This window comes from Cibotium barometz, chromosome 63 (assembly GCF_041138505.1).
Source record: "Cibotium barometz isolate CiBa-2024 chromosome 63, ASM4113850v1, whole genome shotgun sequence".
NCBI classification, from domain to species: domain Eukaryota; kingdom Viridiplantae; phylum Streptophyta; class Polypodiopsida; order Cyatheales; family Cibotiaceae; genus Cibotium; species Cibotium barometz.
This window is the reverse complement of record NC_141108.1, coordinates 34486773-34513847: the sequence shown is the minus strand read 5'-3', so window position 1 is coordinate 34513847 and position 27075 is coordinate 34486773. Positions and strand designations below refer to the sequence as shown.

At 45.0% G+C, this 27075-nt stretch overlaps 1 protein-coding gene across 6 annotated transcripts in view; it reads left to right on the top strand.

Annotated features, from left to right (window-relative positions):
- Nucleotides 1-27075, top strand: part of LOC147603983 (pentatricopeptide repeat-containing protein At3g03580-like) — an 85295-nt gene that overhangs the window by 40323 nt on the left and 17897 nt on the right. For all 6 annotated transcript variants that reach the window (XM_086795899.1, XM_086795902.1, XM_086795901.1 and 3 more), the window contains one exon: nt 6597-6659. In XM_086795899.1, coding sequence (XP_086652025.1) covers nt 6640-6659 — 20 coding nt within the window. In that variant the 5' untranslated portion in view covers nt 6597-6639. The remainder of the gene's footprint in view (nt 1-6596; nt 6660-27075) is intronic.

Sequence of the window (27075 nt, the reverse complement as noted above, 5' to 3'; positions counted from 1 at the left end):
CACGGGTCCCATGCTCCAGATTTAATATAAGAGAGCTTTTGAAAGCCCCCTCTCCTGCCCACAAGCCGTTTCTGGAAGACAGCACGCGGGGGGATGCCCTTAGAATCAGAGCAGGACACCAGTCATGTTCTCTCCAGTCTGTAAGGCCTTGGGAGAGCTGGGGTTATCACTAGACGAGTCTGTGTCAGTGTCCTGTGACTTGTCTTTGCCCTTCTTTGAAGACTTGCCCTTGTCCTTGGCTTTGCCTTTGTCCTTTGATTGACAATCCTTTGACAGGTGGCCTTTCTTACCACACTTGTAACACCGACTCCGAACTTTCTTATGCACCGTCGCAAGTGCCTGATCACGTCCAATAAACGATGAAACTGTCAACTTCCCTTGTGAAACTAGGATGGATTCCTCTTCCAAGAGAAGAGTACACAGATCATCAAACTTGAGGGAACATGTTGTGATCTGAACCCACAAAGCTCAAGAAACCATGTCATAATCTGCAGAGTTTGAACAATTGAGCTTGTCCTCCTTGTTCGTGCAGGGGGGACCCATATCTGTCGTCTCAAAGAGCTGTCTCAAACAACCTCAGTAGCTAAGCAATCCACGTGCTCTCTCAAGCACCTTTCCACAGGATCCAATTAGGGACTCGTAGCCCCCTTTGAAGATGTAGGCTGGACAGCAGCAAAAGAAACCCAAAACACACCACCTGGAACCTCCTATTGAAAGGGGGAGGGGATCTTGGAGGGAGAAGAGCTGATGTGCCACTTGTCTACAGCCTGGAGAATCTAGGGAAGCAGAAAACGCAAGGCATAGTTGAAGAAGGAGAGAAGCAGATTGTGCAACAGCCAGAGCCTAAGCATATGATACCATGAAAGAATGTGCACAAGCGGAAGCAAATTAACATGAGAGAGAGAAAGATTGCAAGCAAGAACAAGAGCTTTATTAGCTTGAGGTTACAGAGTACAAGAGCCAGCAAATAGGGCACTGTAAGATGATTGAACGAATAAAAGAGAGAAACTCTTATATACTTGTGCATGAACCAGGTCGGCTGTAGAAACAGGCCGATAGGACCTCCACGACAGCATAAGAAGATGCAATATTTTAACACTGGTGACATAGCTAACAAATGGCGGTCTTTTGGCTTCATCCCCTCGTATCTGCCAGTCTCTACCCTCAGCTGATGTGATGAAGTGCGGATTTGTCCAATGGTACTGGGAATGCCATGTGAGAGATGGGTGTCCATGCATGTATACCGTGTCACAAAGCCATCTGGGGAGAGATGTAGAAAATGGTCCCGATAGTGGGCCATCTTCGTGCCTAGTGGTAGGGGGGGGCTGGACCATGTCCTTTCTGCATCTAGCCTCACGATGTCCATCCTGATCACCCTATTCTACTCAGAGCGACTAAGGTCCAAGAAGGGGCAGTCCATGCTGTAGTCAAATGGAGGGAGTGCATCAATCGTCATGCCATGTAATCTCAACCAGGTACACAACTGGGTGTACCAACATCGTGTATCGCCGTCTGTTGCTAACTGCCTGGAAGAGATAAGTGCTAGGTGTGGGTATCTCTGTCTGGGGATCTCCCATATGCTCTACAAAAATGTCACTAACTGGAACATGGCTTCGGTAACCACTGGTGCGGCTCCTATCTTTGCTCTGACAATCTCATGAGGTACTGATGGTTTGCTCCGAATCATGCGTGCGATCATAGTCACCAGTGGTTTCTCTAGTACTTGCCATCCATCATAGAAATCTCTCTCTGGTTTGACCTGGTCGACAAGCGGCTCCCTGCTCGTGTGGTAGAGGTTGGGTCCCCATATGGGAGAGCCATATAAGAGTGTAGGTGTGACCAATGTGTTAAACAACCAGAGTTTGGTGCGTGGCTCTTGAAACTAAATGTAGGCACATTTTTTCTCTAGTGCCACTAGGGCTGCATATCCACGTGCCAATCTAGCCTCTGCTACCTGCCTCATAGAGAACTGTGGTCCGCTGAATGTGACTCCCAGGTACACATGACCTGGTGTACTCCACTGATTCACCTCTAAAAGTGAACTGATGGTCGGATCTAGTCACCTAGGCCTGTGCGGTATTGAAGACCATAATCTTAGTCTTCCCAAGGTTCACTATGAGGTCCCTATCTGCACAAAACAATTGCAAAGCATCCAAATGCTGTTGCAAACCCTCAAGGGAGTCTGCAATAAGTACAATGTCATCGGCATATAGTAGTATGGGTATCCAAACCCCTGCCAGACTGGTCCCTTGCCCCCCCAACTTGTCAATGTAGTCGGATATCTCATCAATGTAAAGTCCAAAAAGGTGGGTGACAGTAGGCATCCTTGCTTCACCCCAATGGTGCTAGTCATTGTATCCAACATGCCTCCGGGAGTTCGTACTCTGCCTATCACCGCCTCATATAATGCATAAATGCCCCACTGCATCTCCTCGGGAACACCAATGTCATGCAATCTCCTCACGAGTTTGGCATGTGGCATCGTGTCAAAGGCTTTGCGGAAGTGCATATATCCTCTTCCCCCTTGCTTGTCCCTCCTCAATGAGAGCCCTGAGGGTAAATATGTGATCCAAAGTCGTGAAACCTCATCTGAAACCTGCTTGCCCAGGTGCTTTGAGTCCATGTGTCTCAGCCCATCTACTCAGCTCTCGATCCAAAATAGATCCGAATATCTTGGCCAAGCAATGGCCAATCATGATGGTCCTGTAGTTCCCTGGTATCATGGGGTCACCACTCTTAAATAGAGGTACAATAGTATGTGCCGACCAACTGTCTGGGAAACCTTCGCAAATGGCCTTGTTAAACATGTGTACTAACAGTGATGCCAATACATCTCTGGCATGTGAAAATTGTTTTGCCACCAGACCATCTTGGTCTTGGGCTCTTCCATTACGTAGTCTGTCAATAGTATCCAAAACCATCCGAATGGTGACAAAAGTACTATGATCAAGGCGAGTTGCGTGACGGATGAGGGGCTGCCCTAATACTTCATATAAAGTTCTTGCATATTCATGCCATGCCTCAAGTGTTGTGATAGGTGTGGGTGGTTGTTGCTCATGGAACATCTTCCACGCCCTCTTGCTGTCCTGCCCTAAAAACAGTTGGTATATCTCCATCTCAAGCTTGGCCAGGTAATCCCGCTTCTTCTTCCGCACAAGGCGTTTGAAGAGCGTTCTAGCCTGTCTATGTGTGTGGATGCCAAGGGTGATCTCCCGCTGCAAGCGGTCACGAGTCTCGCGACATTCATCATCATACCAACCATTCCGTGGGGCCGTATGGCGAGGAGGGGTAGAAAGAGGGGGGGTATACGGGAAAGCATATGCTGCTGAACCATGTAATACATCTGCCAACTCTTTCGTAAGCTCACTAAGTGGACTGCTCGGGTCAAGAGCGAATAGACCATCATATACCGCACTGCCATACACCCTAGAGGTCTCCCGAGTAAAGTGATATCTTGGGTATCTGGTATGACTAGAGGGTTGTGTGCCTCTAACATATCCACAAGTCACAAAAAATGTCAAATATGCATGGTCTGCTGCTATCCCAATGGGTCTGCCCGAAATGGAGAGATCCTGTATATCATGTATCAAGGTAGGTGAGCCCATCAGGTAATCCATTGTACTAGCTCCTCCCTTTTTGTTCTAGCACGTGAGAGCATCTGAACTTGGCCAACGGGATAGGCCGTTATAGATAACTAGCCCATGTGCACTCCCCAAAGCTAGGAAGTGTCTCCCATATTCTGTCACCTCTCCTGTGTCCTGGGCAGATCTCTGCATCCCTATCTCATCCGCTGCTAGCTCGTGGTACATGGGCTCATCCGTAGCATAGAGAGCTGATTGTTCCCAGCCTGTACGTGCATTAAAGTCCCCCGTTAGTAGTACATCTCCCTCTCCCAAGCTCGCAAATCTCATGATGTCCTTGTACAACGGCATATATATGGTGATTCTCCCGGCGTAGCGTATCTGGAATGTGCTGGTGGGAAGTAGCATACTGCAATGTAAATGTCCCGTGGTCTATTTGTGCTCACTTTGAGCCACATGTAGCGTGCGTCTGCACCTCTACGCATCACATGTACTGCCTCCCGTAAATCTTCCCTTAACAGTACTGCTACCCCCCCACTTCCTCTAGTCCCCCCTGCTATGCATACAAAAAGGATCTACAATCTGAGTATTCAGTATATTCATATGGTACAAAAAGGATCTACAATCTTGGCTAGCCCATGGCTGCCCTCAAAAGGTGGTAAAACACTTAATCTATTGCTAATCTAAGACCCAGTCCTGGCTGGGCTGAATACTTCAAAACGATGAGCATCATTGTCTTTTATAGGTCTTGGGATTTACTGGTGAACTGGCCGACTGTTGGTCGGCCAAGTCGGCCAAGTCTTGGAAAAATCCTCATGAAATTGCTGCAGCCGACAGGTGTCTTTTCTCTTTCAAGTGCTAACCGACAGCCTCACTTGTCCACCACTAGTTCCTTCCCTGCCAATTTCAACAACTGCTCCAAAATGAGGTTTAAGTCTGGTTCTTTATGTGTTGCCCCTTCAGGGATCAGCCCTGGGATCAGCCTGCACATGTCTTGCACACGACAATCGTACTGCCGTACCATCAATTGCAAGTGGAAGTAGCCCTTTAAACATGTCTTGTTGATCCCCGTACAATTGTCTACCAAATCCAGCCATAGGCTGATTTACATTTTCAGCAAAGACCACATCTCTACTCCTTTGGTTGGACAGTAGCTTTTGCCACCACCACTGTCCCACGAAAATACATTTTGTTCATCAAGCTTGCTTCTCATCTATTGAGGTGTAACTCGCCCGGGAAGTGCGGGAGTGGGTGTGCATCGCTTGACCATGAGCACAATTAAACATTTCGGCATCCATTAAACAAACCACAAAGCTAAAAATAAAGGTTGCACATATAACACCGCATAGAGGCCGGAATGGGGCGATCCCCCCCCCCCCCCCCGCCCCCCCCCCCCCCCCCCCTGGAGTACTTCATTATCCAAGGAGAAATATAACATGTACAAGGTTTGAGGGTCTCTCTCTCCCCATGGGAGATGCCGGATTATCCATATACAATCATAAACCTGTCCTTCATCCAATATGGCTATCCAACATGTCCTTCCATAGGCACAAACATGTATAACAACCCACATGGCTCTTCCATATGTGCATAAACTTGTATGACAGCCCATATGGCTCTTCCACGACCTCATAAACTTATAAACTAGCCCATGTGGCTCATTCATGAACTCATAAATGTGTAAACCAGCCCATGTGGCTCATTCATGAGCTCAAAAAACCTGTATAACAGCCTGTATGTTGCATCCATGAGTGCCAAAACTGTAAACCAGCTCATGTGGCTCATCCATGAGGGCATAAATCTGTATAACAGTCTATATGTCGCATCCATGAGTGCCCAAACCTGAGAAACAGCATGTATATTGCATAAAACCAGAAATTTCAGCAAGCTTTAGGATTGTTTTTTTGAAATTCAGCCATCCGGGGTGTGCAAGATGGTGTAGAGTAGTGAAAATCATCTTTCCCAAGCTGGACGGCTACGGTGGGCTTGGAAATGGTGAAAAATCAGAGTTTTCAGCCTCCAAAAATCTGCTTGAAGCTCAAACTCGCCCAAGAGATAACTCTCTCATATTCAAAATAAGCAAGAAAATGCTACAATGCCATGTGTAGAGCTGAATTGACAAGTGTGAGGACACTTGTCTCACTTCTATCCTCTTATCTGCCACATGTCCCAAATCCAAAGGCCAAAAATTCCACAATCTTCAGCTCTAAAAATATCCCAGATGATGGCTAATTTCACAACGGCGCTTTGGCAATCCTCGATCTCTGCCAAATTTTGGAGATAATCACGCAAGCGGAAATTCCATCGGAGATTGCTAAAAATAGCAACTTCCCTAAAATTTAGGAGATGATCTCTTTGTGTTCCACCACATGAGAAATACATGTAAGTACCACGTAGAAACCTGTTTCATTGCTTGATCTCTCCCAAATCCTCAAGAGTTCGCCATATACATACTTTCCACTCGACACTTGAGCTCCAAAGCCGATTTTTGTGTCCAAGAAACCATCTCGAGTGCTTGGACCATGCTACGAACACTTGGTCTTTTGTACTGGATAATCTCCCATTCCCAAAGCTTGTACATTCTTGATCTTTTGGGCATCCAAAGCCCTTCCACACACATGAATTCTAGAGATGCCCAAAATGGTGACATTCCCCCCGGGTTCTCAAAAGTTGTGCTCAACTGTAAAGCTTCAAACCATATATCAAGATATAATCACTTCCCATCAATTGCGCGAGACGAGATAGTCTCAAAAATTCAATATAACTGAAATTCTAAGCATGGGTTCTACAAGTAAATGCATAAAATGATCTATTCTACATTATTTAAAAATTTTCTCATTGCAAAAGTGTCAGCAAATTTCCTATAGATAAATATATCAGCAATGGGATGACTAGGACACAGGAGCAATATAGGATAATGCTTAGAATAATGCATGCAGTTGCTCATATTTTACAATCTGACCTAAAGGTTTGGTTTTCATGTCCTGTTTTTGATCTGTACTCCCTTCTTTATAGGTTTGAGATGGAACAGCATGCTGGGGAATAATAGAGGTGTCTGATGAGGGCAGGCTTGAAGAGGTATACTTCAAAAGGGAAATTATATTCTCTACAGATGTTACGTACTCTATCTTCGAGAATAAGGTTTTGATTGCAGGAATACAGTATTGCTTTTTCATCCTGTTGTTGTGGCCTACATATTCACATTTCTAGAGTACATGTTGTTGACCTAAAGGGTAACTGTTTATGCAGGCTTGGGCCATAATAGTTTTGGCGTTCACTCTCTTGACCTTGTTAAGAAGCTATGTGAAGAGGGCCATCTTGATAGAGCTATTCAAGCTGTTGATAGCATGCACCATGGGGGGCTTATCCCATCAACCGACATCTTGTACTATCTTTTGCAAGGATGTATCAATAGTAAAGATCTTAAATCAGGAAGAAGAGTGTGGTTTCATTGACAATGTGTTTCTAGGAAGCCACCTGATACGCATGTTCACCCTATGTGGGAGTTTGTGGGAAGCAACTCATGTTTTTGATAAAATACTTGAGCCCACAGTGTTTACATGGAATGCTCTCATCTCAGCATACACTATGCATGGAAAAGCTATTCAAGCTATTAAAGTGTATCAAGTTATGCAAATGTCTGATGTCAAACCAGACCAGCATATATTTGTTGCTGTACTCAAAGCATGCGCTATGACAGAGGCCCTTGGAGAGGGCAAGCTGATTCATGGCCACATTGCAGCCAGCATATCCGAGTCAAATGCTTATGTTGGTAATACAGTCATTGATATGTATGTGAAATGCCACAGCCTTGAGGATGCACAGAGTGTGTTTCCATGCTTATATATGCAAACACTAGGTCGAGAAATAGAAGACCGATTGATCGTGCACGTGGATGTAGATCAGCGTACTAGATTCTAGTCTATTGACACTTGGCGTAGACATAGTCCCGTGCCAACAAGGTGTCAGTCCACATGACCCTTGGCGTAGAAATAAGTTTCTTGCCAACCAGGTGTCAGTCCACATGACCCTTGGCGCGTAGACATAGTCCTTTGCCAATCAGGCGTCATGTCCACTCTACCACTTGCACTCCATGTTGGTACTCTGACCACACACCTTGGAGGAGAGGTGGGCTCAAGCGTGTAACATAAGATAAGAATCACTCGTAGGCATAGATATCCTGCTGCTCCATAAACATTTCTGCTACACATGTGACATAGTTTATAGGCTTTTGGCCACTAATAGTTTTACAACATTTTGTCTGCCATTAGAAATCCTCGATCCATGAGGTAATCATGAGTTCCATAAGTCCAATGCATCCCAAAGAAAGGAAGCCAAAAACATAATCCATCCCAATAAAGGGAGCCATGATAAGAATTCATCCCATTAAAGGGAGCCATAAGGCGGTAAAGCCATTAAACTAAAGAATGCAAGATGACCATATATATATATATATATATATATATATATATATATATATATATATATATATATATATATATATATATATATATATATATATATATATATATATATATATATATATATATATATATATATATATATATATATATATATATTGCAGTCCTTGAGCATCATGCGCACAATCGAGATGACCTCTAGATTCTAGGCTTCTTACCCATGAAAAGAATTTTTCTTGAAACACATTCAAGAAAAACATACAACACTTCTCCTTGCATTTACACACAAGGGTTAGGTGTTCAAAACACATAAACCATGAAGAATCAAAAAGTAATAGCTTTGTAACCTCAAAGAATACTTAGCTCTTCTTCTTTGGCGAAAACACCATGAAGCCATGAGACAAATAGAACTGCATTATAGCTTGCTTTGAGCTTGAGAAGGAGCTTCCATAATACAAAGATAGAAGATAGACGCCTCCTCACAATCTTTAAGAAACCATAATGTTCACTTCCCATTATGCGTGGTACTGCAATGTATAATCCTATCAATGGCCATAGTATGCACCTTAATAAGATCGTTCTCACATAAGAATGATAAAAACCCTTATGCTTGTTGGAGAATGCACAGGTGGAAGCATAAACAAGACAAGAGAGAGCTTGTGGACAAGGTCACCTTTTATATTAGCTTGAAGCTTTACAATGGCAATTGGCTAGCAAGAGAATGTTGAACTTGTGCAAGGGATTGGATGAGAAAGTGAGAAATGGGAGGCCTCCTTATGTAGTGCATGAGTGAGAACTGGCCGACTGTCCACGACCCATAAATGAAGGGGAAAAATACATAAAATGCCCAATAAAGTAGGCATAGCCCAAACACACTGAGATGAATAAATTCTAACAATGCTCTGATACCAATGTAACTCGCCCGGGAAGCCCGTGAGGAGTGGGTGCGCATCGCTTGACCATGAGCACAGTTAAACATTTCGGCATTTAATCACAACCATTAAACAAACCACAAAGCTGAAAATAAAAGTTGCACATATAACGCTGCATAGAGGCCAGAATGGGCCGACCCCCCCTTTGGAGTATTTCATTATCCAAGGAGAAATATAGCATGTACAAGCTTTGAGGGCCTTACACTCCCCATGGGAGATGCCAGATTATCCATATACAATCATAAACTTATCCTTCATCAATATGGCTATCCAACATGTCCTTCCATAGGCGCATAAACATGTATAATAGTCCACATGGCTCTTCCATACATGCATAAACTTGTATGACAGCCCAGATGGCTCTTCCACGGGCTCATAAACCTGTAAACCAGTCCATGTGGTTCATTCATGAACTCATAAACGTGTAAACTAGCCCATGTGGCTCATCCATGAGGGCATAAATGTGTATAACAGCCTACATGTTGCATCCATGAGTGCCAAAACCTGAAAAACAGCATGTATATTGCATAAAACCAGAAATTTCAGCAAGCTTTAGGACAGTTTTACTGAAATTCAGCCACCGGGGTGTGCAAGATGGTGTAGAACAAGGAAAATCATCTTCCCCAAGCTGGATGGCTTAGAAATGAGGAGAAATGGTGAGTTTTCAGCCTCCAAAAGCCTGCTTGAAGCTCAGACTCGCCCAAGAGATAACTCTCTCATATTCAAAATGCTACAATGCCGTGTGTAGAGCTGAATTGACGAGTCTGAGGACACTTGTCTCACTTCTATCCTCTTATCTGCCATATGTCCCAAATCCAAAGGCCAAAAATTCCACAATCCTCAGCTCTAAAAATATCCCAGATTATAGCTAATTTCACAACGGTGCTTTGGTAACCCTTGATCTTTGCCAAGTTTCGGAGGTAATCATGCGAATGGAAATTCCATCGGAGATTGCTAAAAATAGCAACTTTCCTAAAATTTAGGAGATGATCTCTTTGTGTTCCACCACATGAGAAATACATGTAAGCACCACGTAGAAACTTGTTTCATTGCTTGATCTCTCCCAAATCCTCAAGAGTTCGCCATATACATACTTTCCACTTGACACTTGAGCTCCAAAGCCGATTTTTGTGTCCAAGAAACTGTCTCGAGTGCTCGGACCATGCTAACGAACACTTGGTCCTTTGTACTGGATAATCCCCCATTCCTAAAGCTTGTACATTCTTGATCTTTTGGGCATCCAAAGCCCTTCCACACACATGAATTCTGGAGATACTCAAAATGGTGACATGAGGCACATGGGCATATGCAAGACAACCAAAAACCCTGAAGTAATCAACTTTAGCTTTTTATCATACGAGGGCTCATACGGAGTGATGGTTTCATTGCTTTTGTAGGGCATGTGTTCAAACCATATGTAGCACACATGATTGCCTCGATCCAGAATTTATGAGGCAAACCCTTGTCCTTGAACATGCATCTGGCCATCTTCATCAAGGACCTATTCTTCCTTTCTGCAACAGCATTCTGTTGTGGTGTTTATGGCATGGTACAATGGTGCTTAATACCTTTTTTAGCCTTGTATGCTTTGACAGCATCAGACATATACTCTCGCCCTCGATCTATACGGAGGGTTTGCATTTTGCAACCTATTTCATTTTCATCCCTTGCAACATAATGTTGAAAACACATAAAAACCTTCGATTTTGCTTTCAAAGGGTATACACAAGCAAATTTGGAGTAATCATCTATGAATGTTACAAAGTACATATGCTTTCCATGTGACGGTGTCCTCATAGACCCACATCCATCACTGTGTATGAGTTGGAATTTTCGATTAGCTCTCACCGAACGATCCTTTGGGAAAGCATTACGATGCATTTTGCCAAGAATGTATCCCTCACAGACATGTATGGGAGGTAGTTCAACATGTGGCATGTCATGCACCATTTGTTGCTTTTGCAAGAGCATCAGATTGCCATAATTCACATGCCCAAACTTGGCATACCACAACTTTGCCTCTTGCATGGTAGGAGTAGATGTAGTAACCACACAAGCATCATGTGATCTTTTTTCAAAGCTATCAAGATGATAGAGTCCATGGTATAGTGTCTCAGAAGTGACTATCACATAGTCCTTCTCTTTGGTCGCATTCGTTCCCCTTCGCTCCCCCCCCTTTTCGCCTGCGCCCACAACCCCCGCTGCCTGCTCGCCTTCGCTCCCCCCCCTTTCGCCTGTGCCCACCACCCCCGCTGCCTGCTCGCATTCGTTCCCCTTCGCTCCCCCCCCTTTCGCCTGGGCCCACAACCCCCGCTGCCTGCTCGCATTCGCCCCCTTTCCCCACCCACCCCTGCTCAGGCCCCCAAGGCAGCAACATAATGGGGACTTGAATTTCATTTCATCCACTTCTTCTCTCTTGCTGCCTGTTCTTTGCCTGCTCCTTTCAAACATTCCCTCCCTCTACAATGGGAGGGTCTGTAGATGACAAAATCAGCCAGCTTGATCATATCCTTAGGGATCTTATCAAGGACCAAAAGAAGACATTGGACAGCACCATCACCGCCATCAAGAAGGACTTATTGACGCGCATGGGGAAGCTGGAGGCCGAAGCAGAAATATGGAAGGAAGAGAAGCTTACCATGCAAGAGGAGTGGGAGAAGGAAAAGCCCGCCATGCAGGAGGAAATCAACCTTTTGAAGGGCGAAGTGGCATCCTTACGCGATCGTCCACGGGAGGAAGGAGAGACTCTTGAGGTGGACAAAGAGGCGATCAAAGAAGAGATCACCAAAACCCTCACCCACACAATCGAGGGGAAAATGGAGGCGGCCCGCGAAGGATGGGTAGAAGTGATGAAGAAGAACATCAAAAAGGAGGTGCAAGAAGATGTACAAGTGATGAAGAAGAACATTAAGAAGGAGGTACAAGAAGATGTACACATGATGCAGTCTACTCTTGATGAAGAGAAGATGCGACGGATCCGGCGCCTCAACATCCGAGTCACGGGGATACCAGAGAGCACTACCTCCACGCCCGAGATGGACGGGCGGAACCTATGTACCAAGCTAGGACTAAAGGAGGATGAGCCGCTCCCATTCACTAGAGTATGGAGGACAACCCCAAAGGACTCCACCAAAGGCAAGGCCTTAGTGCTACAGTTCCCGGACGAGGAGAGTAGGATGAGCTTTATGAGAAGACGGGCTATCTTGAGGAGCTTGCCAGGGGACCCCATCTACTTCGATGATGACCTCACATGGATGCAACTGGAGCATAGAAGATTATGCATGCCGAAGATCAAGGCGGCACGCAAAGAAGGGAAGAAGGCACATTATAGGGATGGTCACATCTACATTGATGGGAAGAGGGTCGAATAGCGCCATCTGGCCTATGAGACACGGAGGAAACAACATGAAGACAAAGAGATACACATAGCAATCTGGAACTGTAATGGAGTCCTATGGACACATCCAGGGAGACTTGAGGAGGTGATGGAGGGCCGGGATATCATCTTGCTAACAGAGACACATGAGAGCCCGGAGAGGGGCTTACCACGGGTTGAGGGTTATCAGTGGGAGTCAGCTCACCGACAGGGGATGAGACAGGCCACCTCCCGAGGTTCAGGAGGTATTGCAGTGCTTTTCAGGCATGGGTTACATGAGCATGTTCGAGTCGTAGCACGAGACTCGGAGGCGAGATACATGTGGATTAGCTTACGCCTCTCAGCGACCAAATGGATTTATATCGCCCTTTGCTACTTTCCTCCAAAGGGGTCGCGGTTTGCCACCACCGAGGAACCGGGTGGAGGAGAGGCTAGTGAGTCTCCATACTCTGTCTTATCTGAGGAGATCTTACACTATTCAACATTGGGAGAAGTCTTCTTGATGGGGGACTTCAATGCACGGACTCAGAGCAGACAGTGCGAGATCTATGACTTTGAGGATCCCCTGAGACTAGAGCCGCTAGCTACAGAGGATACAGGGACCACTCGGATCTCCGCTGATGGAGGAGCTGACAGCACTGGATATGGGCAACATCTGCTGGAGCTTGGGGGCCGACACCATCTCGTTATTTATAATGGGATGACTCAGTGGCCAGATTCAGGTGGGTTGACTTGCTTTCCAGTGGGAGGCGGCAGTAGTACAGTGGATTATGTGATGGGATCCCAGGAGGCAGTAGATATGGTGTCTCACTTCACCGTACCACCATGCCCCATTGGGGCGGATCATACATACCTATCCCTCACTTTTAGGAGCTTATTGGAGACCCACCCACCCATCATACAGCCACCACGCACTATTTTTCACTTCACTCAGGACCTAGCCGAGGTGTACGACTATCATGTTCATGATCAGCTATTTGCCTTAGATTCGTCGGCACCCATGGCCATGCTTACCTCCCAGCTCTCACATGTACTTCACTCCGCAGCCGCGAGGAGTTTCCCATACCACATACAGACAGGACGGCCACCTACATCTGGGAGCATGCCCCAGAACCGATGGTACGATGATGAGTGCAGAAACCTTTACCGCAGTCTCCGAGTGCAGAGGGCTCGCGGGGAGATCACCCAGAGGCAGGTAGGCAGGAGGATGCATACTCTCACCCGCCGTAAGCGGCGAGCTTATGAGGAGGCTCAGTACTGGGACACATATCACATGCTCATGAGCAGAGATGCTGCTGCTGCTTGGAGGAGACTCAGAGAGCCCCGTCCTCCCACACCTATTGCCGATCCTCAGACCTGGCAGACATATGCAGAGAGACTTTATGATGTGCCTGCACAGCCCCCTATACCACAGCCCACAGAGCCATGCCCCACAGTCTCCACCTTCTTCACCCCACCTATGGTTAGGAGGGCCATAGGCCGACTCCAACATGGACGGGCGACAGATCATACAGGATTACAGGGAGAGCATCTCATCTATGCTATTGATACATTGGCACCATTTCTTGCTCATCTCTTCAACAGAGCTCTGTCAGAGGGTTTTCGGCTGAGTGGACGATGCACACTATTGTGCCGATCCATAAAGCAGGAGATGTACTAGACCCCGGGAACTACAGGACCATCATGATTGGCCATATATTGGCCAAACTATACGGGGCAGTTTTGGAGGCAGAGCTGAGCACTCATGCAGAGGTTGGAGGATTGAGAGCAGCAGGCCAGGCAGGCTTCCGTCGAGCCTTCTCGACCATCGACCACATTTTTACATTGAGGTGCTTGATTGATCAGGCCAAGGCACGGAGGCAACGGCTCTATTGTTGCTTTGTGGATTTCCGCAAGGCATTTGATACTGTGCCCAGAGAGCGCCTCTTTCGGCGACTACAGACACTACGCATACCTTCAGACATGATGTGGGGCATATACAGGCTATATGAGCAGGTCTTTGGGAGAGTCCGATGCCCAGGAGGCTTGTCCGACACAGTTGCTAGCACCATTGGTGTGAAGCAGGGGTGCCCGCTCTCCCCCACGCTCTTTGGGCTCTATATTGATGAGGTGGTCGACTACATCACACAGGGAGGAGGCTCTGGGGTTGAGCTATCAGGTATTACTGTCCATGTTATGCTTTATGCTGATGACATCATCTTGGTATCTGACACGCAGGTTGGGCTTCAAAGACACCTTGTGGCTCTTGATGACTTCTGCGCACAGCAGGGGCTCACAGTGAACCTTGGGAAAACCAAGGTTATGATCTTCCACACTTCACCCGCAGTCAGGAGCCACACTACTCTCACATTAGCAGGAGGGCGGGTCGAGGTGGTGAGCTCTTATGTTTACCTTGGCATCACATTTACTAGCTCAGCTGGACGCTTCTCCATGGCTCAGGCAGTCCGAGACAGAGTGACCCGGGGGTATGCAGCTCTTGCTGGCCTTGAGCGTCAGTGTTATCAGGCACATTTTCAGGAACCCCGCACGAAGGGGTGGCTCTTTGATACATTAGTGACACCAGCCTTGATGTATGCAGCAGCGGTTTGGGCACCAGGGCTTGCAGCCTCCACATGGGTACAGCTGGAGAGACCACAGATCTTGATGCTCTCGAGGATGATACGCAGCAAACCATCCGTCCCGCACGACATTGTTCGAGCTGAGTTTGCTGCACCACCTATGGCAGTGGAGGCATTGTTCCAGACGATCTCCTTTATATACAGGATGAGGGAGATGCCCATGGAGAGATTATCCCGCCGAGCTTTTGAGGCATCCAGACAGCTGGCCGAGGCCGGACACACTGGATCTTGGTATGCACAGATGCTACAGTGGTTCTCACATCATGGTATAGACATTGAGCGGTTGCCACCTTTTCAGTATGATCAGTCTGCTCCACGGGGTTACCTCTCTCTCAATGAGAGGAACAGAGTGATGAGACACGACATATGGCAGCACTACATACAGGAGACATGGACAGCACCAGAGAGCCCACTACCACCGAAGATGCTGTACTACAGAGACCACTTTATGAGCATCTCAGGGGATGGGTTTATACATCGACCGCGGTACATGGATGTATACATGCCACACAGCTCTCGCGTTGCTATTGGACAGCTACGAGTCTCATCACATCAGCTAGAGATAGAGGCTGGGAGAGCGGCACGGGTTCCTAGAGCTGAGCGGATATGCAGATTGTGCCGCGAGGAGGTGGAGACTGAGGATCACTTTGTATGTAGATGTAGAGCCCACCAGGGGGTCAGAGATAGATATGCAGGATTGTTTGAGGAGCACTCTTCACTACATCAGTTGATGGAGGCCTCGGACCAGCGACAGCTTGGCAGACTACTACTAGAGCTTCATAGTTCTCGAGAGAGACTCCTCCAGACACCCGCTCCCACTAGGGGTGGGAGACAGTCCCAGCTCACAGATTTCTTCCAGAGAGCTATGCCAGTGCCAGCTGATGTACCACGTGGGGTGACCGCACAGAGAGTAGAGGAATTGAGAGCCAGGAGGAGACCTAGACAGACTGGACATAGAGCACCCCGACTCCGTCACCGAGAGATAGCAGCTATCCGAATGAGACACCAGATGGAGACACAGGAGAGGCTAGCTCGCTTTCATTCAGACTCAGGGTACATGTTCATGCCATTCACAGCCTCAGCATCGGCGATGTATGATATCTTATATCCCTCTTATGGCACTGGATGGAGTTAGACATAGATCTGCATAGCATGCTTGTACCACCCCTTCAGCATATAGAGATGCATCTTGCCTTAGCACTCTATCCACATCCCCACCCCCCCTTACATTGTTTGTATATGGGCTCCACCGATCCATGATGATTCACAGTTGTATCCAGACACATGCACACTTTTTCTTTTGTTTCTTTTCTTCCGATGACCGGAAGAACAGAGTTGTATTATTTTTTGTCTCATAGGCCGACTTTGGCCTCTCGTAGACGTTAATATATCTTTCTTTCTTTCTTTCTTTTCTCACTATGCATCTGCCATCCTCGAAATCGACAACAAACCCTCTTTGAGCAAAAGAGGACATTGACAACAAATTCTTCTTAATCTGAGGCACATAAAGTACTGGCAAGCGTAATTCTGTACCATCGGCTAGTGTGAGTACAATCTCACCGATGCCTTTCACATGATAATAATGATTATTTGCACATGAGACCCTCTTACCTTCCGGGGTAGCTGATGTGTCTAGGGGCCCCGCTATCAAAATGCCATACAACCTGTTTCTCATCCTTATTGAGAGACATAATTTGTTGATGCATCATCTTTATCTACATGAGTAGTAGAAGAGTCACCAACAACCATACCAGATTCTTTCTTCTTCTCTTTGGCTATCATCTTTCTGCATTCGTTAATATAACGCCATGGCTTCTTGCATTAATGACACTTTGTGTTTTTCTTGGCCTTGCGTGCAACATCCTTCTTCTTGTTTGATGGCTCTTCGTAATAAGCCCTTGGCTGATAGCCGCTTGTTTTGCCTTTGCCTAACTCCAAGATAAGCAGCATTCCTATTGTGTCCAAGGCTTGCCTTGTCTGCTGGTTCTCAAGTGCCAGCTTCGTGCACTCTGGTGTCGGCACATAGCAGACATAGTTGAGTTGGGTGAGGGGGGATCCAAGGATGCTACCCCAAGCTCTTTTTGTATGTATAGCTCTCCTTGGCTTCATTGAGGTCCATAATGGCATATGGTTTTGCATTGGTTTCTTGGACCTCCTTTTTTCCCTTGGGGTGTAGGCTGGATCTCGAGGCCATAGAGCCTATTCAACAACTTGTGCTTCCAGGAAATTTTGCAAACCTCAAACATTGATCTAGCTACAAAGCAATTACTACATTAATGGCCAATGTTAAGCTCTTAGCTTAATTAAACGTGATTAAAATATCTTAATGCTTAAATGCTTGAGTAAACATGAGGCAAAGAGCAGAAAGCTATGTTGTTTACATTGAGACACAAGGTCTTGTTAAATAGGGGCTGAAGAGGTACAAATGAAGAGGCACATCCCTGCTGAAAGGGTGTGACTCTTGAATAAATAGTTGTGTCCTTTGGATGTAGAGATGTGTCCTTTAATCAATAGATGTGTCCCTTTGAAGAGACGTGTCCTTTGGTGATGATCCATGTGACAGGGTGTGACTCTTCACTGGTGTCCTTTCAGTAATTAAGTATAATTAAGGATAATTAAGAGAGATTAAGTCACAATTGTGACATTCCCTCCCACTTAAAATAAGACTTTGGCTAAATAAGAGACTTTTGTTGAAGATCTTCGTCATTAGGCCATTTATGCTTGTGGTGAAGCTTGCATTGAGAAATATTGAAAAAGTTTCCTCTATTGCCGAAGTAGACATGCTGGAATAATCCTCGATGTTGTCATCAACTGACATATTTGTGTCAAGGTTAGGATAGCATGAGCTACTGTATGTTTTTCTTTTGAATTATCGGAGTAGCCTTCTGAAGTTGAAGATTCCACATTACGGTTTTGAGGAGCATTGGGTCATTTAGGACATTCAAACCATCTATGGTTGCCATTACAAATTGTGCACAATCCTGTCTTTTGTTTTTCATGAGAAGGCGAAGCTATTGTAGGATGAGGAGTGCGAGATTGGTCACGTCCAGAGTTCTTCTATCCACGATCAGACGCAAGTGGTTGAAGGAATTGAACGTTGAGAATGATGAAAAGATGACACTTCTTGTCGGCGAGGTTGCTGCGAATGTTGCCAAGGGGAGTTGGGTCAGAATTGAAAGTTGTCCGATGAGGATTGTTGATAACCTTCACGAGCCATTTGCCGTAATAACCTTGAGAGGCTAATGTTTGAGAATTTGGATTCACATCCGCTACATGCTTGGCAAGGTCGATAGGGTTGTACTTTTGCACATCGGTACGAAGTGTGGGGTTTAAACTTTCAATGAAGACATGAAGCTTGTCCACTGGGGACAAAGAATCAATCTCCAATATTAGATTAGTGAACTGCGAGATATCAGAAGCCAAAGAACCAATTTGGTCTAAGTGGCGTAAATGAGTTCAGGCTTGAAAATCCGCATTGGCAAGAATGAAGTGCTTACGAATGACCCGCTCAATTTTTTCCCATGTCCTAATGGTTTTTCCAACATGTTGTCGCCGTTGCCACCAAAGTGAGGCAGTATCTTTAAGTAAGGATGCGGCAAATGTAATCTTCTTGGCATCGGTAAGGACCATCGAGTCAAAATACAGACGAATTTTGTATAGCCATTGTTCAAGTGTACACTTATTGCATTGTCCTCCATAGGACTCGGAGGGTTTAACTTCCAATTTCTTTGTTTTACTAGCTTGCAAAAGACGATAAAGAGTCTTAAGATCGTTACCTTCCACCTCAGGGGGAATGTTGTCTTCATTGTCTAGTACTGATGCTGTAATGTCGACTGCTGGTACAAAACTGGTATGAGAATGGCGATCCGTTTGCAACTGTTGGATTTGAGAAGCCAATGCTGCATCATTTGCTCATGTGCCTTGAGTGTTCACTCTCCACGGGAGGCCCAGCCCATGCCTTTTTCATGCATCTTTGCTACTCAGCTCCATCAAGGCTAGCTGTAAAATTCTAAGCGCATGCTACTATGGTTCTCTTGTCAAGCCATTTTTGGAGCTCAATCATTTTTCCCTTGAAAATTTTACTAACGTCTACTAAAGGCCTATGTGGGTCCTACATGTGTTACCTGGTGTGGGCACCTTGTTGTGGGAACCCTAACTATATTGTCGGATGCTATGGGCACTTTGTTTATGGAGCACAATGTGTGTACTAAGTGTGGGAACTCTTTATTTGATGCCCAGCACCACCAGGCGGAAATATCTACATGCTAATTGCCCCTTGTATCATTTGGAAATATGTACATGCTAACTGCGCCTTCTATCAGTTGGTAGGCACCTTGAATCTGTTAGTCCGGAGGTGCCCGTGTGATTGTTGCTAAATTCGTGCACTTTGTGGGTAGTTGGCCCAGTGGGAGGACACAGGTTGACAGATTATCTTTGAAAATACAGGATTTGACTTGGTAGTTTTATTGTTTAGAGGGGTTTTTGTTTTGAAAGTGTCATGTGCACATCTTAATCTGGTGTGCAGCCACCTTTAGGCAAGATCCTAGGGTGATTGTGGACCAATTGGGACAATTTTAATAGCCTTGTAGGTGCTCGGAGGGCATAGTTGTTACATTGTAAACAAGGCATAGCTCTTTGATGCATAGCCCTTTGTAATCATTGTGAATAAAGCATAGCCAAAGAATGGCATGGCCCTTTGATGAAAAGAAGGCCCCCAGGACATGCACCAATGGTAGGGATATCTATTGGGTGCAATATGAACATGTTTGGTGACCTTTTTGATGATGTTTAGTGACTTGGAAACTCATGGCCTTCCTGCAGTCAGATCCAAGGCATGCAACCAAGGCATCTTGATCAGCGGAAGAAACTGTGAATCATCAAGAACCAGAAGCCCTCATGGAACCTTTTGGTATGCATTGGTAGGTAGGCATGCATGAGTAGGATCTAAGCTCAAATCCAAGCACGATTGTATGAATGATCAACTTTTGCAATATAGGGATATATCTCTTGTCACTCTTCTCCTTTGTGTTTGCCAGATAAATAAGATTAGCATTAATCTAGTTTGCTTAGTGTTAATCATGTGTTTAAGTCTTCCACTGTTAGCACTCATGTTTTTCCAACAAGGAGTAGATCTGTAGTTTCTTAACCCAAGAAATGAATATTCTCTGAAATGCGGCAGCAGCCGTGCTCTGAGGATTCTCTCGTGAATCTCTCTGATTCCAGTTTGGAGGAGGATGTGTGCCACAATTCCCATGACAGTCCAGTTTGGAGGAGGATGAGACTCTTTAAGTGTGCCACAATGCCCATGACAGTCAATCCAGTAGCAAATTTATTGGTGATTGAGTTAGAGCATTTGGAGAAAAACCAAATCCTACCGTTGGATAGGATTGCCGTTTGTACTAGGCTGTCCACTCTTCATATTGCTGAAATTACTGTGGCAATTTCCATTCATATTGAGCTAGGCGTTCTTTACCTTCATGACAGTACTGTTGTTGCTGGATCTCTGACTCTTGAAGATGCCTCTCCTTTTATGTCTTCAAGGCTCTTCATCAGTGTCTGATGTGGCCGGAAAGATACCGAAGAAGATTATGCCTACCCAAACATGCAATACGTATGCATAGAACCCATGCATACAAAGTTGACTTGCTTATTTACAGCTTTTGCGGTGATCTCTAGATGATTGCGTTTGGGAGTTGAAGACTGCCTTCTAGCCAGTGGTGTCAACACCTTGGTGTGCAAGAATGAGATGCCTATGAATGACCCTTGACTTACCTTTATATAGGGAATTGATTGCAAGTCATATTCAGGTTGGCTATGGCTCTTCTGTGCCCAAAAAGTCATCAAAAAGTCTGGGGGATCACTAAAAAATATGTAAGATAGCGCGTGACTTACAGAATATATACATACATAAAGGGCTTTTTAATTAAAAAAGTAGGAAAATTGATATAAAGTAGGAAAATTGATATAAAAGGGATGCTTTTATACTAAATTGATATAAAAGGGATGCTTTTATACTTTTATCATCTTAAAGTTTACAAAAGGAGTGTATTTGACTTAAAAAAATCTGTAGATAGGGGTTCTTAAAACCACCCCTTGAATGCACGTGCTACATGTGGTTCTTGCTAGTTCCAATTCTTGGGTGCAGACTGTCCTTTTTTTCACATGCTTGGCTACCACTTGCTTATAATTTTGGACATTATGAAACAATTATAACATGCACACATGACACCATGCGGGGGGTCCCAATGGCCTGAACGTGCCCCCTCCCCTTTCCTTGTAGAGTATTTGCTTTGATATGAGAATGAGAAGTACAAGATTGAAATCTGCAAAGTACTGTTACCTTTGCAGGCTCTCGTGCATTTCTTACCAAACTAGGAAATTAGTTGCTACTGTGGGAGCATAGTTTCTGGATTTCTGTCTGTTGTAGGAAGGCACCTTTGTGTTTGTAGTTTCCGGGCTGATTCGAGCTGTTGAAGAAAGGCAGAGGGTTGCTGTCACTTGCACTCTCCTGAGTGTGATGTGGACATGCTTCTACCCATTAGCCAACTTAGAGGTTGAGTACGTGGCCGGATTCATGTGTTTGTAAGATCTATTGTGCCAGTTCATCGTAATATTGTCCAAGCACCCAATGAGCAGCGCAATGTGGATAGAGTTATTGGGTAGAGGCCATAGTTGTTACGAGGCGCGCCTCTAACGGTTAGAGGCGTTCGAGGCGCACGACTCCCTGATCGAGGTGTCCACAAAAAATAAATAAATAAAAATTGTTTTTGTTTTTGTTTTTGTTTTGTTTTTGCTGGTTTGAGTCTTTAGACGGGGGCTTTAAGGGCCCAAGGCAGCCCCTCTCACACACTCTCTCTCTCTCCCTCATTCTCTCCCTCCCTCCCTTAAGCCTTTCTCAAGACCCAAAGTTCAAAGTTCAAACTTCAAACACACTAGGATGATGATGTTTTTTATACCCACTTTTGGAGCTCTCTCTATACTCTACCGGTTCATTTCATTTTACTTTGTACCCTTGAATCTTGATGATGATGGACTATTTTGGTCTCATAGGTCATTTTGACCTTTTGCAGATGTTTAATACAGCTTTCTTTCTTTCACACACACACAACTTTCACTATATATATTATATCTATCTATCACTATATATATATATATATATACATATATATATATATATACATATATATATATATATACATATATATATATATATATATATAAAACAGATGCCTCTAACACGCCTCTAACGTCTCTAAAAAATACAAGTCTTTCGAGGTGCGTACCATACCCGCCTCGTACCAAACGCCTCTGACGCCTCTAACAACCTTTGTAGAGGCCAAGCCTAAAAAGATGCCTAAGGAGAAGGCCGCCAAGGAGGGAATTACTCAAGGTTATTTTGAGTCAGATGAGCAAAAGTGGTGCCAAGCAGAGGACCGTTGTTTCTTTTGCCACCAAGTAGGCCATGGTAAGAAGGATTGCAGTAAATGCCAGGCTAAGAAAGCCACCAAAGAATCATCCTCTATAGTGGTGGTGGCTGCTGAGGCTACATTCACCCCTCCACCCTCAAACATGAATGCCGTAGAGCTATTACCCTCTTTGAATCTAGTACCTTCAATGGTATTTGACAATAAGTAGGAGGCCGAGGTTGAAGAGCAGACGAAAGCTCTCATCTGTGCTTATGGCACAACAAAAGGACAACGGTTCTTGTCCTATTCGACATGGGCAGTTCAGGACGCCATATCTCTGCAATTGACTACGAAGATGAGCTATATACATTAGTGTCTCATAATTTAGTCGTGGACGGGTTTACACGTGGTCTCCGTGCACACATTACTTATAAAGCTCACAACAGTTTGACTTTAGTGGTCAAAAGGCCACATTCAAGAGAGATTTCATTGTTTCACCACTTTGGTGGTGTGATGTGATTCTCGGTTTCGAGAGAATGAGCCCACTCTTGATTGGCGGCATGACATCTTCACAATTGTTGACGGTTTACTTGAGTTCGTCATAATTTGTGGAGATAGGAGCATTCAAGGAATTCCACTCATTTCACATGTCCAGGCCCGGAGAGCTCTCAGAAAAGGAGTTTGAGTGTGCGTTGATTTATGTCCACGCCCAACAGTTTGTTGTTCAACCAGCAACACCCTTAGAAAAGAAGTTGGCAGGTCTTGTTCCAAAGTTCCAAGACATTATGTTAAGGGATGACCTCCCACCCATTTGCCCTGAGGATCATCGCATTGAGTTGGTTCCCGTGACAAAGCTACCCAGGAAGTTTTCCTATTGCCTTTCTAAGGCATTGGAGGGCCAATTGGAACAACAGTTATCTCAGTTACTCTGGGTTGGATTTATCCGTCCATCATCCTCACCGTTCATTGCACCCATCTCATTTGTGCAAAAGAAAGAATAAGTTCCCAATGCAAAGAATTGAGTACATTGTAGAGCGTCTAAATGGTGCTAAGTAGACCTCAAGTGTGGCTATTACGAGGTTTGGATTTTTAGAGCCGACATCCCAAATATGGCTTTTCGGACTAAACGTGGTCGCTATGAGTTCATAGTGATGCCATTTGGCATCACCAATTCACCAACGATGTTCAATAAGATGATGTCTTAGGTATTTATTGAGCTAACTGGAAAGTGTGTATTCATCTTCTTGGATGATATACTAATATTTTCTACCACTGTAGAGTAGCATGAGTAGGATGTGGAGAAGGTCTTAAATCTTGCAACACCTCTTATAGATCTGCTCAAGGGCATGAAGATGCATCACCAAAAAGTGTCCATTATAGGCAAAGCTCTTGAAGCCTTCCAATATAACCATTCAGACTTTACACAGGTTGATTGTGTGCTAGAAATTCAAGGAAAACATTTGGATAGCATGAAGGCACAGAATGCAAATTTGGTAGAATTCGGGGCTCGGTACATTTTGGCCCTCAGTTCAGCACCGGGTCATTATACAGTCCTAAATGGCTGGTTACTCTACAAAAACCAGCTATGTGTACTAAGGGAGAAAGATGGAAACTTCTTCATGATGCCAGTGATTCTCTTGTTGGGGGCCATCGAGTTATCAATAGTACCTCGGAGAAGTTAGAGCGTTTATTCTATGGGCCAAAAAGATCAGAAGAGATGTCTACTAGTATGTTCGGGCATGTTAGACTCGCCAAAAAGTGAAGGTTCCACACTTGAAGCAGGCTGGGTTGCTACAACCTTTGCCTATTCTTGAGGGACCTTTTTAGGACATCAGCATGGACTTCGTAGGTTCTCTCCCAGCAGCTATGGGAACCAGGAATACATAATGTTTGACCATTGTTAATTGGTTTAGTAAGTTTTGCATGCTCATTCGTGCAAGAAAACGGCCACAACAAAAGACATTGATCACTTGTTCATCTACCTTTGGTACCTAGTTTGTGGTTTGGTGCGGACAATACTTTAGATAGAGATCCCAAGTTTACTTCTCAATTTTAGAGAGCATTGTTCAATAACTTTGGGACTAAATTGTAGTTGTCCAGTGCATTTTATCCATAGATAGATGGTCAGACAAAAATATGCAATCAACTGGCCTTTGATGTTCTCAAATCGTGTTGCTATGACAAGTTGTCAAAATGGGAACACCATCTTCCTTTGGTGCAAGCAATCCTCAACGACACTTATTCATCTAGCATTGGTAGGACTCCATATGAGGAAACATTTGGTCGCTGTTTATGGTTTCTTCTTACGAGGATGGTGTCGCCCATTATTGGAGGCCAACAAGACCACAAAGACACTCTTAGAGATTATTGAGTCTGTGAAGGAGTGCCTAACCAAAGCACATGAAGCATACGCCAGGTAAGCCAACAAGTCTAGACGAGATGTCAACTATGAGGAGGGAGATTGGGCATTTCTCTGCATCGTGAAGCAATGGTTAAAGCAAGTGGGCAAGTGTGTCCCAAGCTATCTTTTCGAAGCTTTGGTCCATTTTCTATTGTAAAGAAGCTCAGTGATGTCTCCATGAAGTTGAAGTTGCTAGAGAGTTGGACTATGCATGATGTCTGTCTCATGGTTAAAGCCGTATGTTGGACCATCCTAACAAGAGGTTCGAATGAGCATCAGCCTCAAGTGGTCAACAAATCAGAAATCATCGAGCCTGATTCTCCTCCATAAGTGGAAGCATGGTTGCGGTTGAAGAATCAAACGGTTCTACACAACTGTTTGGCTTTGACGAGGAAGTCTTCCAAGCGTACACATAGTTATTGGCTTGGAGGCCATGCAACTACCGCCAAGCTAAGCAAGAGGGAATGTCACATGCACCCATGCTTTGAGGTGTTGTGTGACACATTGGCTCATCATTAGTGCTATACTTATACAGAAGTAGTACCTTTTTAGGAACATTTGTTGTACGCCGTGACCCCATTGTGAGCCCTAGTCCAGGGACATGTCAGGCATGAGCTACGTAGTAGGTCATTCCAAGCCGTAGGTGTCAGTGTCAATCACTTAACCCAGTTGGAGAACAATCAAGCATATAGGCTACCCTAGCATAAATGGAGGAGCATGTCTAGCAAAGGGATTAAGGCTCTAGGCCAGTCTAAAACACGTGCAAAAGAACTGAAGTAGAAAACTTGTTATCTGCTGAAGTAGAGCACGAGGGCTGCCTGTAGGTGCATACAACCAACAGCAATAGCTGAATAATGATGTGCTAATGATGCAAACCCAAGCCACTTATTTATAGGTTGGACAAGAGCTGGTCGGCCAGTATAAAAACAGTGGGCTGGCCAACTATGCAAAAAATACTAGAATAATGTCTAAAAAATAGCAGAAAAATATCTAAAATAAGATGAATGCATGGCCTCATAAATTTGGCCAGATACAGCATGAAATATGCACATATATGCCCAATCTGGAGATGATAATGCCAACACCTCCTCTTCAGCGCCAGATGGGTGGACCGACTCCAGCACGCTGAAGAAAGACCTCCAAAGAGTTTGAAGGAACAACCTCCTCATAAAAGGCACAAAGCTCGCGAAGATATGGTACATCTGAATACCGAGAAGGTCTTCGGAAGAAGCCACGAGAAGATCGAGAAGATATCGAAGACGAAACAATAGGATCAATCAGCCCTCAGGAGATGGAACCATAGATGGTACCTCCTCTGCACATGCAACAAGTATCGGGACCGAAGTAGACTCCTCCTTTGAAGAAGAAGGAAATGAAACAACCACTGGAACAAACTGATCACATCAGTGATAGTAGAAGTTGCCAGGTTCAAAGTAGAGACAGGCTCCAAGATAGTGGAAGATGCCTCCTCTGAAACATAGGAAGGAGAAGCAACTGCCAAAGTAGGAAGCTCGAGAATATGTGAGGATATCTCGGCAAAATTATCTACCTGCCCAGTAGAAGAACCACTATCCTCCTCTGAAAGAGACGAGAGAAAATCTGCAATAATAGCATTAGCATGAAACAACACAAGGGAAGGGAGATACTCATCCAAAGGGATTAGAGGAACTGATAAGGTCTCTATCAGAAACTCTTGTAAATAATCCTCTGTTGCGGATAGGGCACTGACTTCTAAATCAGAAGTCTCCTTTGTGACCACTGGGATGGACTCATCCTGCTCCTGTGAAGATGAAAGAACAGGGGGATCATAGACAGCAAGAAAAGCCATCTTAGCATGAGACTTCGTACCCTCCTCTGTCGTTGGCAAAGTATCTGAACCATCTGTCGTGGGTGAAGTGTCTGAGCCATCGGCGGAGGACTCCTATTTTGCTTTAGCTTTGCGGTAAGCAGCTTGTCTGGCAAAAAATTTGGCCTCAGAATGACCAAGTCGGCCACAAAACTCACAAGATTCCTTAATCCTGGAATCCTTGTTGCTGTCAAAATCGTCGTCTCATCAGAGGATGATTTGTGGTGACTTTCTGCTTGTTGTTGTTGGAGTTCCCTTTTCCGCCTTTGCCTTTGTCCTTGCCCTTGTTAGAGGCAACAAAAGCAGACTCTGACTTGCCTTTTCCGCGAAGCATGCACTTGTCATGGAGATAACTTACGACTTCCTCAAAAGGGGGGAGAGGATCACGGAAATAGATGTGATCTTTGAAAGAGTCAAAGGATGATGGCAGCTTACCAAGCAGTTTATGGATCGGGTTGTTGATTGAGCTCCCATACTCCTTAAGCTGCCTCTCG